Source organism: Fukomys damarensis, unplaced genomic scaffold (genome assembly GCF_012274545.1).
Source record: "Fukomys damarensis isolate Sample0158 unplaced genomic scaffold, DMR_v1.0_HiC HiC_scaffold_16, whole genome shotgun sequence".
In the NCBI taxonomy this organism is placed as follows: Eukaryota; Metazoa; Chordata; class Mammalia; order Rodentia; family Bathyergidae; genus Fukomys; species Fukomys damarensis.
In genome coordinates this window covers 16666259-16679989 of record NW_022900928.1, presented here as the reverse complement: position 1 = coordinate 16679989, position 13731 = coordinate 16666259, and the positions used below count along the sequence as shown (strand labels likewise).

At 43.4% G+C, this 13731-nt stretch overlaps 1 protein-coding gene across 4 annotated transcripts in view; it reads left to right on the top strand.

The window, feature by feature from the left end:
- The window catches only part of Tead1 (TEA domain transcription factor 1), a 163027-nt gene that overhangs the window by 119984 nt on the left and 29312 nt on the right, over window positions 1-13731 (top strand). For all 4 annotated transcript variants that reach the window (XM_010615250.2, XM_033764134.1, XM_010615249.3 and 1 more), the window contains one exon: window positions 7842-8015. In XM_010615250.2, the coding sequence (XP_010613552.1) occupies window positions 7842-8015 (174 nt within the window). The remainder of the gene's footprint in view (window positions 1-7841; window positions 8016-13731) is intronic.

The following is a 13731-nucleotide window of genomic DNA, read 5'->3' as shown; positions in this document are numbered from 1 at the left end:
GGCAGCAGCCTGTCTGCTGGGTGGTTTACATTCAGTGTCTGAGCTGTTCTGGGAACTCACCCTCTTTCTTCATTAGCCTTTGGGGATGAAACAATTGAAAGCATCTGGAAATCCAAGTTTATAGACGTTTCACAGAGGCCTCGCCAGGCTCCATCTGCTTTCCTTGGCAGGTCAGCTCCCACCCGCCTGCCTTCCTAGTGGCCATCCACACAGCCGGTGGCCCTTTCCAGCTGCCCTTCTCCTCCTAAGGAAATGGCATTCCCTCCCTCTGTGGAGATGGTGGTGACAGGAGGGCGCATCCCGGTGTGAGATGCAGGAAGTGCTCCCAATGGTGGAGGACAGAGCATTGTGCAGGGCCAGGTTACCAGGTGGCTGGAATGGTGGCTGCTGCCCCAGCAGTGAGCCCAGAGAGAAAGACAACTCTTATGCAGATTCACTTTCTTCTTGGTGGGAGCATAGAACATAGCTCTCTCCAACCCCTACCCTGAGCTGAATGTGCAAGTCACTCTTTTGGCTCCCTTGAGCTCCCTCCCTCCAGAGTCACTTTCTTGGCTTGGCTCCTCAGCCATTCTCTGTCCCTGCAGGGCCTGGGAGCCATCAAAGGCTACCCAAGCTGCCCTGGGGTGGCCGCACAGACAGTCCAGGCAGAAACGTGACAGGAGGCAAATGTGGGTGATTTGTCCTTGTTCTGTTCCAACTTGTACATTAGCATCCCTTGACGTGAGTTATTTGTCTTGGTTTCTTTAAATTCCTAAGTGGATTATAATTTTTATTTTGGTATTATTTGACAGCAGTCATTTTTCACGGTTTTACTACGTTCTTCAAATACTTAGAATTTTTAGAACAAGTTTAAGAGAAGAGCGCCATCTTCAGGTCAGGGGATGCAATGCAGTGTTGTGGCTTGTTGAAGCACATTTATTTATAAGGGCTTTTCTTTTGTTTTCCTCAAAGAGTCCACCTCATCAAAGGTCTGTAGAATAGAACAGATTAGCAGTCCTTTTTAAAAGGGGAAAGAAGGGAATGAAGGAAGTTGAGCTGTTCCCACTTCTCTCATCCTCACTGATGGGCAGGGCCTAGCTGCCCCACCCCACTTCGGAGGGCAGGCCCTGTTTGCTTCTAGGCACTTGGGTGCAGGAGTCTGGAGGAGGCACTGTGTCCCTGAGGGAAATGCAGGGGCCAGACTGCAGCTCCCCACCTCTGCTGTCTTGCAGTTCAGTAACAGCAGATCAGGAGAACTCACCACTGTGTATCTGAAACTTTCCTCCCTTCATTTCTGCTTTACATTTTAGTATTTCTGCTTTGTAGCTCTCAAAGAGAAAGCAATGATTTCAAATTCTGTCACCCTAAGAAACATCACAATTACTCAGACGAATAATAATAATAATAACAAACTATGTGCTAAGCACAGTGTTACATATTTTCCCTGCATCTTTAACCTTGAGTCTCCTGCAAAGTAGGGATGATGCTTCCCCTGCATTATGGCTGTGGGAACTGCAGAGAGGGCTGAAATCACCTGCCCTGGGCACCAGTGCCTGGGTTTAGATCCAAATCCCAGCTGACTCCGGAGTCCAGGTCGCCTCACACCCATCCACAAACTCCCTAAGCAGCGAAGAGTAAAAGAGGTAGGGACCTGTAGAACAGCTGCGGGGAGGAAGAAAGTCTTTTGTTTCACCTCAGGGAATCTAAATAGCCCTGTGCAAGCAAATGTGTTGAGTTTTTAGGATTACAGTCACGTCACCTATATCACCATTTACAACTGCTATGAAGAATACCTGGGAGGGAATATAGCAGAAGGAAGAGAAAATGGGCGTTTCTCCAAGTCACAGTGGAAATCTGTGTACAACATTGTGTCCACTGCTTCTGAGCCATGGGACCCTCTTGTTGGAGGTGGATTTTGCTGGTGTGGCATCTGTCTCTCTGGTGAGCCAGCCCCACATGAACACAGGCGCCCTGCTTCTGGTCAGCACCCTGGGTACTTGAGCAGCAGGAAAGCTTTGCAATCTGACCCAAGTTCCTTTACAGTCCAGCGAAACTTTTGGCCAACTTAGAGTAAACATCCTGAAGTCATATTTTTGTTTCCTTTTATAGTTCTTTCCCTTCCTCAAAGTCCCTGTGATGTTCCAAGTTAGTTTTTGAGTATTTATTTAAGTTAATAGCGTTAACACTCGTGCATTGTGTATAAGCCAAGTGGAGCCATGTGGCCCATAAAGTACAGCAGGCTGGTGCCCTGAGTCTCTCCCCTGCCCAGTCCCAGTCCATAGAGACGGCTGTGCACAGCTTTGCATCATTTCTGTGTGTGGATCTGCATATATGTAACTAACATGCTTACATGGTGTATCTCTATTCTTCAGTTTCAGAAATTCTAACTCCTAACTCTGCAAGGCTAGGATTTAGCTCTCTAAAAACACATACCTGCTTCTTCCATCCACTTCCCAATATAGTTATAACACAACTTTTGCTTTAATTGACATTTAGTGTTTATATTACAAACTTGTGTACATTTTGCACATGGCAATGTGATAGAACCACGTTGTCTTAATTACAAAACTTTATTTTTATGTCATTCTTTTATCTGCTTGTTTGATTTTTTAAAATACATACTTTGTACAAATACATCTCCAGTGTTTCTAGCAGAACTGTCCAAATGACCAGGTAAATCAAAGAATCCCTTGGTGATATCCTGCTAGGAGCCCTCAGCCTTGGCTTCTCTGGACTTGTAACTGGCCAAGTCCGTGGCCGGCTGCTGACCTGGCTGGCTGGTTTCTTTACACTTCCACTGTGATGAACCCGTCTCTTTTTATTCTCTGTTTCGTCTTTTAAGGAACATACCCTGTAGCTACCTGAACAAAGTTGGAAGAAAGGTCAATTTTCTGAATTGTTAGACTGGATTCTGCTCACACACATAATAAATAACTTAGTAGTCCTCAGAGTTTTTGCCTCAAAGTTGTGAAACCTTTTTCACATTTTCTAGGTGGCTTCTGCATGGGTTTTCCTTGTTAATAAATTGCACTGTATGTTTAATGCTGGAGGATAGGTCGTTCTTACTGAAGTGACAGGTGAATGCTGATGTAAGTTATATGATGTGTTTGAGAGATAGTTGGCTGTCTTTTATGTCCCCGTCTTTATAGGAATCCATGAGAACATATGTTTATGTAGGCAACATGATTCTGGCTGTAGGAGTAAAAACTTTCTGTGCAGTCACTTTGTAAAGGCTGCGAAGATAATCATCACCTTATAGTGATAGCTCGTGCATTTCCTGTGCCTAGCACAGTGCCTGGAATAAAATAGATGTTAGGTATACTGGCTGTTCTAAAAATCCATCAATTAAACATGCAGCGTGGATACTATTTCATTTTATTCTTTTGATATGTTGAGGATTAGTTGTGCTTCTACCCAGTGCCTATGAAACTTGTTAGTCACATAAGTCAAAGTTATCCACTGCTTTGAGTACTAAGGAAACCTAATCTTGAGCTTTGACTTAGGTGAGTCACTAATATTTTCCCGTTTCTGCCCAAATAATTATTTTCTTTTGAGAGCATGTTTTTCTGCCCTGTAGAATAGAATTGCTTTTTTTGGTGGGGGTGGGGGGGTGTCTTATATGCCACCTGTAGTTTGGAGGAAAATGCCATTGTTGGAGGGAAAATGGGATTTATGTGGGAAAGAGAAAGGCAAGTAAAGAATCCACTCTGGGCTTCTTTCCCTAAAGGAGAATGGGCAGGGTGAGAAGTACTTAACAGCTTCACCAGATGGATTTTAGGTTTTAATTTCATTAAACTTGAACCCCAAATGTATCAGGGGTCCCTGACCTATGCAGGCTGAATTAAGGGGAGAACCGAGGCCTGTTTGTTGTAGTGCTGTGGTCTCTAGGACACCTTCTTTAGTCTTTTTTATTCTTAGAAACAGAGTCACCTCTTGGCAGGAGTAGAGGCACTCAGATGCCCGTGGTCAGGATCTGATTTCAAGTCACCTGGCTTGGAGAACCAGGGCCTGACTTCCTTTGGCAGAGGCAGCCTGCCCCTACTCTGTTCGTGTCAGCCACTTGGGCACAGAGGTAACATCCTCAAAATAGAAACCTTTGGCATGTCGGATACATCTGTGAATCATTATGTTTATCCTGAATTCTAATTCAATTTCATAGAATTTGGGAAACTCTGGCTTTTTCATTTTCTCCCTCAAATCAACTTTCACAAAAAAATCGATCAAACAAACTTGGACGGGCTTAGACGGTTTCTTCTGGTAGAGGGTATGGCTGGTATCTGCAGCAAGTGAAGGGTGGTGACCTTCACAAGTCCACATTTTATTCTTTTAATTTTTATTGTTATTAGTACGTTATTTGCAGTACCTAATGATTGCATTCCTTGTGCAAAGTTAGTTCACGGGTCCACATTTTTGCTTAACTGTGACTGTGCCTGGACATGCATCCTCAGCTTATCCCTAAGCTCCTGTTTTCTCCTTTGTAAAATGGGTTTTGAAAAATGCACCTATAGCATTGTCCTAAGGCTTACCTGAGATATAACACACGCGCGCGCACGCATGCACACACACATACACACACACACACACACCCACACACCACGGTCCACAGAGCCCAGTGGACATAAATGCTCACCTCTCATTCAGCCAGGTGAGAGGCCCCCCCGCCCAGCAGCTGGCTCCCAGGGGGCTGGGGCTGCAGTCAAGGAGTTGAACAGTGGCTTCATGACTTGCTTCCAGCTCTTGCTTATTCATGTTTATTTTCTCTTCTCTTGGCAGGAGGGCTAGCTCAAGCAGGAAAGTTCTTTTGCTTTTACCCTAAGATCTAGTTAATCTTACGCGATAATAACCCTAATGATAGCAATCTTAGTAGCTACAGCTTATCGAACACTCCCTGTCTGCCAGGCCCTATGCCAGCCACCTTCTCTGTATTATTTTCTTTAATCTTCACAACAGTCCCCTTTTACAGGCATTGTATTCCCATTATACATATGAGAGAAATGAGATTTCAGGATCAGGTCTGGCTCCAGTTTTCATGCTTTGTTCTTAGCACCTTGCTTTCAGCTATACCCTTATGGCCCCTGAGAATTTACCCTCATTTACCTTCTTGACCTCATGACAAGAAGAGGGCAGAACTGTAGTCCCTGTATTCCAACAGTAGGGTACAGGGGGTGCTTCAGTGTTGAGAGGAAGAAGATCAAGTTTCACAGCATCTGTGCTCCGCCCTGCTCTGGCCTTGCCTGAGCTCACCTGGGACCTGGATTCAGTTCACAGGTGTTCCTAGAGCTCTGTGTGCTCCTTTCTTCCTGTGGATTCACTCTCTACAGGTGACTGAACTGATGGAAGTGGTCCTCCAGTCATGGGTAGGGCTGTCAGCCAGCTGCAAGCAGACACTATTAGTAAGGGCTGGACAGATGGACATGCTGACACCAGGCATCTGGTTAAAGAAAGGCCTTTTGCCTTCCATTTGTCCAGCGTATACCCCACATTCATCTTTTCATCTCTGATTGCTTTTACCCAAGGGTTTAAGCACCCCACACACACACTGTGCCTGTTCTAGTTCTTCCTTTTGCCTCACTAATGAGACTAGGAGCTTCTTAGCCATACCTGTGCTTCCTACCTTTCCATGCGCTTTTGTTTGTAATAGAAAAGATGATACGGCAGCATGTGAGAAATTCTATAGCAAAACCGAAGTTATGCGCTCATGGCCTCATCTCTCCAGCACAATGGCTGTGGCTTTTACTTCTTAGTGTTTGTTGCTCAGTGTGGGTACGCACTCTTCTTTCACTGTGGCTCCTAAGTTGTCAGCCTTTCCTGAAAGGCCCCAGGCATCTAGTCCCTGCCCCTGGGTCTGTGTAAGGGAAGGATGGACAGGTTCCCCTTTTTCATTTTACTTAGAACCTTTTCAGTCTTGGAAGCCTTGATACAGGTCACTCTGAGGTTGTCTAAGAGAAGGCCTAGCCCTCCCCCAGAAGATATCAGCCGAGGGACCCTTTCTTCAAATGCAGTGTCCAGCCTCCTGCCTTTTTGCATCATGGCCATAGATCCACTGGTGTGGAAGGTCATAGATTTAAACCAGGCCTTCTCAGGATGTACTTTTAGGATTTTGTGATTAGTTGAGTTTGGTAAACTTTGGGCTATACAAAGTTTAAAAATGCTTCTTTATGTCAGTACTTTTTCTTCTCCTTCTCGCCCCCCTCCATTGTGCTGGGGATTGAAATTAGCACCTTATTTATATGGGGCTTATGCTCTACCATTAGGCTATACTCCCAGCCCCTATCAGTGCTCTTAATATGCTCATATTCTCTGTGAATCTCATAAATGGAGGATTTATAAAATAGTAAAACAGCTAGCATTTATTGAGTGCTTCCTTTTTGTTGGGTCCTGGAGTCCTGGTAAACTCTTTACATGCAGTGTGCCATTTAAACTCCCAACAGCCCTAGGAGATAGCTGCCATCACTGCTTACATTTTAGACTCTGGGGGCACTTACCACTATTATAGTGTTTGCAGTAGGTACAAAGTCTTGTGCTGCACAAGGCTGAGTCTGGACCCGAGTCTTTATAACCAATGGTCAGTACTGTTCCTGGGGAAGCTTTGACTAAGCCTTCCATTATTTCTGGCTTCTTTAGGATTGGTACTCAGAAGAATGGCAGTTGGTGAATTGCCAGTTTAAACTTGGAATGTGAATGGTGACTGCTAGATGAAGAAAGGAGAGGGGCTTCTCCTGGGACTCTTGCTGGGTTTTGGATCCCACACTGGGCTTTACTGTGTCATGTTCAGCTGATTCTAATGCAAGCATGGACGGTCTAGAGAGAGTGTCTACACTGGTGGTTGTCAAAGGTGGCTGCATGCTGGGATTCTTCCAAGGAACTTTAAAAATGACTTCTGCCTTACCTCATCCCAGGGATTCTAGTTTTGCCTGGATGGGGCCCAGGCCTTGGTGATTTTTTAAATGCTTGGAGATTGGGATGCAGCCTGGGTTGAGCACCTGGGTCTGGACATAAAATCCTTTGCAGTCGAGTTACGCATCTAACACCAAAGCAAGGAAAGAGTGAGTGTGCTTTGTAAGTTACATGATGTTGTAGAGTTTGAGGGATTTTTTTTTTTAATTCATGAAAGAATGACCTGTGTCCTTTTTTACCCACCACGTATAGCCTTATGGATCCACTATGCTTGTTGACAATCACATGTTGCATGGCGCTTAGAGTTTGAGGGAGTTTTTTTTTTAATTCATGAAAGAATGACCTGTGTCCTTTTTTACCCACCACGTATAGCCTTATGGATCCACTATGCTTGTTGACAATCACATGTTGCATGGCGCTTAGGCAGAAGTTATAGATGGATTCCTAAGAGAACTGGTGACACAGAGGCCAAGTACTCTTACTCCTGCCAGAAGAAGGAAGTGGGTGTCATTGCTTAGATGATGGTCCACATTGCTGCTTGAGGAGCTGGGGTGCAGAATATACTCTGGCTGATGCTGTTAGCTAACTACATACATTTCTCATTGGGCTTCCTCTGAATAATGGGCATGAGAGAATGTCACTGTCTTTCTCAATCAGGTGAAACTGGGTCATAGAATTGTTTCTTTGTTCGGTAGCTTATACTTAGTGCAATTGTTTATTACTATGTCTGCAAAAAGCTTTTTAAGGCATTTGGAGGAATGTATGACCTTGTCAATAAAATACAGTGATTATTTTAACCCCATGGCTTTTCTTAACTTATTTATCTTTTCAAAGGCACAAACACTAGGCTGTTCAAGGTCTAATTCCAGAATTTCAAGACCTCTGCTCTTACCCACCTCAAGATGGATACATCCCAAGTTTCTCCGAGGGTTTGTAATGGGAATCTTTCTGTTGATTTCTTACAGTACAACAAACACCTCTTCGTACACATTGGGCATGCCAACCATTCCTACAGTGACCCATTGCTTGAATCAGTGGATATACGTCAGATTTATGACAAATTTCCTGAAAAGAAAGGTGGCTTAAAGGAACTATTTGGAAAGGGCCCTCAAAATGCCTTCTTCCTCGTAAAATTCTGGGTGAGTACAACATTGCTGTGATTCATGTGGTTTAAGCCTAAATGCTCAACTCTCATATGTGAACCGCGCTAGCAGTGGGTTCACACTGCCATCATCTTGCTGTGCTTCTGCACCATTGCCAGTGATCGTGGGCTCACATAGGTGGGCTGTCCTCAAGCTGACCTTGTGCATGCGCAGGGTACACCCCCTGGCATTTGCATTTTCTGCCCCACCGAAGGCGAAGGGTGAGAGAGACCGGCAGCCTCTTCCGGGCTTCGAGGTGTACTTGTGCAGCGACTCTCAGGTGGCTGGAGTGACAGTGGAAAATATGGGCCACTATGACCTTTTCTTCTTCTCGCCCCATTAAGCAAAGCAACCTATAAATGTTGCTGAAGCATAGACCTGAAGTTGGCATGAAGATAGTTATGTGCTTGAGATTTTGAGAGAATCCAGAATGCCTTTGCCCAATAAATACTTCATTTGTGCTTGAATTCGGGCAATTCCCCTTTACTGATATATTGAGGCCTCTTAGGAAAGCTTTGCTGTCTTTTCTCTGCTAGTCAAGTTTGGATGGGGAATGAGGGGGTTCTGAGCAGGCCTAGCTATGGGGACTTGGAGATGGGGCAGGAGACCAGATAACCTGCTCGCACCAAGAGTTTGTAATTCCTCAGTCTTTACACAAATATAAGGCTTGCAATGTTTATGCCCCATAGTACGTCATGAAAAGGCCTAAAAAAGACCAGCTCCGGGGCATTGTCTTCTTGAGTCCTCTCTAACCCTTTGCCCACCTGTGTGTCCTGTGCCCTGCCTTGCACATGTTCGTATACACTTACTTTTCTCCTTTTCCTCTTCTGCCACAAGCCAGTTCTTCCCACTACAGCACCCTCCTCATTTAAGTGGACCATTGATTTTCCTTTTAGTCCCATTGCATTTTGTAGTTAATCAGTCCCCATGCTGGGTCATAATTATTTGGATGTGCATCACACTCCTGTCTAGACTCCGGCTGCCTGCAGGGGACCTTATTCATAGAATGGCTTCCATTTATTGAGTGCCTGCTGTGTGCTAGGAGCTGCGCTAAATGCTTTGCATGCATTTCATCTAGTCCTCACAGCTTAAGTGGAATTTGCCTCTTATCCAGCTAAGAAAACAGGCTCAGAGATGACAGAGGACAGCCTGCTTGTAGGCTGGGGACCTGGGACTTGAAATCAGATCTATCTGACTTTAATGCCCCTGTTCTGTTTCCTGGCTGCTTAGTACCCTGCAGATTCTGGCCACAGGGTTTATCAACTTTAGACTGTCTGTATCTCTGACCCCAAGCAAATGTCCTACCTTAAAAACCCAGCAAATATGAGACAGTGGTAGAATTAGAGAAAAAAAGAAAAAAATTCATGTTTTAAATTCCACAGGGGGAAATTTGCATATTTAATTCCATTTGTTTAGTTTGTCCTTTCATGGTGACCAAATTTTATTACGTGTGTCTGTGTTGACAGCTGGGTGGAGGTAGCCTTTTCCTTATAATAATGTTTATGGAATTGGTAATACATGGATAACCTGAAAAAGCATAATAATCACTTTTGTTTTCTAGATGGGTGGCTGCCTTCTAGTGACTGGGGATCAGTTGTTAGATGTTAACACAGCAGCTTTTACATGTGACCAGTGAACTACAGGATTGACAAGGTCAAACCTATTTTTGTTATAATACTGCAGCATGACCTGAGCCCTGCCAGTGTTTACTCTGGCAGTAAAAAGCAGTGGGTACAACTGCTGGGGCCTCAGGTAGGGATCAAGGTAGCGGCTTTGACACTTAAATGCACACACAGTTTAAAAAGAGTAACTCAAGCCAGGAATGCCCCTTATGAATTTTGTGACATCTTAAACCATCTTCTTAACACACGTTCAAAATGAACACAGCATGTCAAATCCTGGAAAACAACTGACATTATTTGTTACCAAAGACAAAATTCAGGCTCACAAAGGAAAATTAGAATTTTTATTCCATCTCAGTGAATGAGTTAGCTTCCCAATAGGAGGCTTTTCTGATGAGAACCACAGTTCCCTGCCCACACCAGGGACCAAACTCAGGACCTTGTGCTTGCCAGACAGGTGTGGCACCATTGAGCTACATGCTGGGCCCTCACAGTGGTATTTAAAGACCCTGGTTTGATATTGTGCTAGAGGCCAATGGAATCTAAGGTAGCACAGAATGAAACATTCATTGGTAAGGTTTCAGATTTGCCCTTTGATGTACTATTTTTTAAAAAAAGGACAGTCTTATTTTTTTTTTAAATATAGGAATGGAGCCAGGTGTGGTGGCACATGCCTTTAATCCCAGCACTCAGGAGACTGAGTCAGGAGGATTGCTGTGAGTTGAGACCAGCCTGGGCTACATAGTGAGTTCCAGGTCAGTCTCAACTACATAGTGGGACCCTGTCTCAAAAAACAAAACAAAATATATATAGAGAGAGAAAGAGGAATGGTTACTTTCTTTAAAAGATATGTATTAGCATATTTTTTGAGGTTATTATTTTTTCAAGCACAATAATAAGTATTTTGAAAATTTCTCGGTTTCAATGTCCAGTATGGAAAACATAGATAGCTATCATCCACCATAAACAAAAACTGTTTAGTTGTTTTGTTTTGTTTTTGGTACTGGGGATCAAACTCTGAACCTTGCACTTGTGAGGCAGGCAGTAGAACCACTGAGCTAAATCCCCAGCCCAACAAAAACTTTTTGAGGTATTCGTTTTTTTAAGACTATAAAGGGACTTGAAGTTAAGAAGTTTGAGAGCCACAGTTGTAAAAGTTATAAGAAGAGATCATTGATCCAAGCTAATTACAAGTGAATTCTAAATTATAAGATAGGATGAAACCATCTTCAGTATTTTCTTTATCTTCGGTATTTTCAAATTGAACAGTAGAGATTTTAAATAATAAGATTTCTAATAATTAGTGTTTTATTTGAATATAAATAGGTATAGCAAGGGTGCTTAGACAGCCTTTTTTTTTTTTTTTTGGCCTCCCAAATTTCTGGTGTTTTTCTCAGAGGATGATTTTAATAACTGCTTTCAATAATGGGGCCCTTCGGTCATGCACCTACGAGTGATGAGGTCTAGAATGCAGATTTGTAGAGAATGGTGGCTGGTGTAAGATGTATGAATTTAGAAACCGTTACTCAGATCAGACGCTTACTTATTAAATGAAGATTTACAGGATTAAAATTGAACACTTCTTAGAATATGATAGAAAAAAGTCTCTTCAGTATAATTGTCGGGAGTACTTAACCTTTACAAGGAAATTCAATCATAACTATGTTAAAAGAGAAAGTAATTTACATTAGATTTGCAATTGAAATCTCATTGGCTTCCATCTTTGGACATCCGTAGGTTCTGGTGCGTGCTTCTTAAGTAGATCTAGCATTCTCTGGTGTATCTTCTATATTAGCAATTTGCTTAGCAGATTTTCCTCTTTTTGTGTGAATTAAGTAAATTACAGCAGTACCCCCATACCTGACCCGTCTCTTCTCTTTTGCCTGTTTCTTAACTTACCAGAACTCTTTAGGTTGTCGGAAGTCTTAACTTTGCTCAATTGGTTTTTCCTGAAACTGTTTTCAGAGTGTCTGCCTCCTCCAAACTGGGCTTCCTCTGGCTAGCTCAGAAGAGGGCAGAGTCCTCTGCAGAAGAAATTCCAAATACTGTACTTTCTCAAGTACCTGCTCTTAGCTCCATGTGTAGGCAGCTCAGCTCTTTGCCAGTCGCCTCTTTTGAGGTGAATGGAATGCAAGCAGCCATGCAGCATCCCCTCATTGCATCTGGGTGGGAGATTCTCACTGGCATCCTGCCACAGAGTTCAAAACATAGATGAGTTGGGAAAAGTACAGATGTCAGCATGGATGCCCTGTTTCAGGTAAGCCTTACGACCTCAGGCCTCAGTTGTGTGTGACATGCACAGCTCCTCTCAGTGATTGTATCTGGTGAGATCTGTCTTTTGGAAGAGCCTTATTGAGTTACAATTAATGTGCCATAAAGTTTGCTCATGTTAAGTGTATAATTGAACCATTAAAGAAATTTATAGAGTTGTGTAACCATAACTACAATCGATTTGCAGTGTTTTCTCTCACTCTAGGAGATCACCTTGGCCTGTTTGTAGTTAGTTCTTTCTTGCTTCCCGTCCCCAATCACAAATCTACTTCCTGTCTGTAGGGCTTTGCCTTTTCCGGACATTTCTCATAAATGGAATCATTCACTGCTTGGTGTTCTGTGCCTGGCTCCTTATGATAATGTTGAGGTGCATTGATTTGATAGCATGAGTTAGCAGGTAGCTAGCTCCCTTCTATTGCTGAAAAGACTGCCCTTGTGCAGATAGGCCATGTGTTCTTTCCTTACCCTGTCAGTGGGTGATGGGCTTGTGCAGTTACTTCTCCAGGCGATTACAAATGACGCTGCTGCAGAGTCTGTACAAATCTGTGTGGACATAAGATTCCACGGGGAGGGGCCACTACCAAGCAGTAGAATTGCAAGGTTATATGATATCTGTGTTTAACATTTAAGAACCTGCAGATTTTTTTAAGTAGTTGTAGTATTTTACATTCCCACGGTGAAATCTCAGGTGTTCCCCTCCCCCGTCAGCCATTCTGTCTGCAGCCCTGGGATAGAGAGAGGTTAAGGGGCCCTGGAGGTGAGAAGGCTGGAGGGGAAAGTCGCCAAGACAGGGTGCATCCAGGCGTGTTACAGCTGGGCCTCTCCAATGTGGGGAGATGTGTGGGTGGCAATTCTGAAGACAAGGAATCTGGATTCAATTGTGTGGACAGTAAGCAGGGTTCAGAGATTTTAGCACTTTTTTAGCCAGGAGAATAATGTTGCTATTGAGAATTAAAGAAACTTTCTGTATTGTATCTTTTCTACTTGAATTCTTTATCTTTCCCTTTTCATCGCTGCCTTCTAAGCTAAGGACCCTTATCCAGGATGCTTGGGACCAGAAATGTTTTAGATTTTGGAGTTTCTTAGACTTTGGAATATTTGCATAACTAGAGTGGCTTAGTAACCCTAATCTGAAAATCCACTCAAGTTTTGAAGTTTTCCATTACTCTAGGAAGCTGAGGCAGGAAGATCGCAAGTTTGAGCCCGGCATATTTATTTAGTAAGACCTTTTCTCAAGACAAAAAGGACTGGGATGTAGCTCAGCTGAAAGCCCCTAGGTTTAACTCTCAGTAATTCCCCCACACCCCAAAAAAGAGTGTACATTTCAGACTAGAGATTAAGGATGCTCAATCTGTATTTATTTCCTTTTTCTTTTTGCCTTTTTAAGATTTGTGCCTGTGTTTTATACACTATATTTAATTTCAAAGAGACGAAAGGTGATTTTTGCAGGAATAGGAGAAAAGGGGCCATGATTATTCCCACTTTACACATAAAGAAAACAATTCTCAGAGAGTCACAGGGACTTCTGTAAAATTACACAGCTAATAAATGCCAGATCTTGCTGGGCTCCAGAATCCAGCTGTGCATATAAACTACACATGGCTCTTCAGGGTCATGGCCGTGTCACCAGAAACTGTGCTATTTTGTGATTTCACTTAAATGGGACTCCGGGGTGATTCCCAAGGTGTAGCAGCATGGTAGTTTCTCCGTAAGGCCCTGTCATGAGGGGCGTGCTTTAGTGGGTGTTTATATGTGCCCAAGGGCTGTGTGCAAGTGTGTTTGTGGGTATTATAATGTTGTGATTTTTTTTTTTTTTTTTT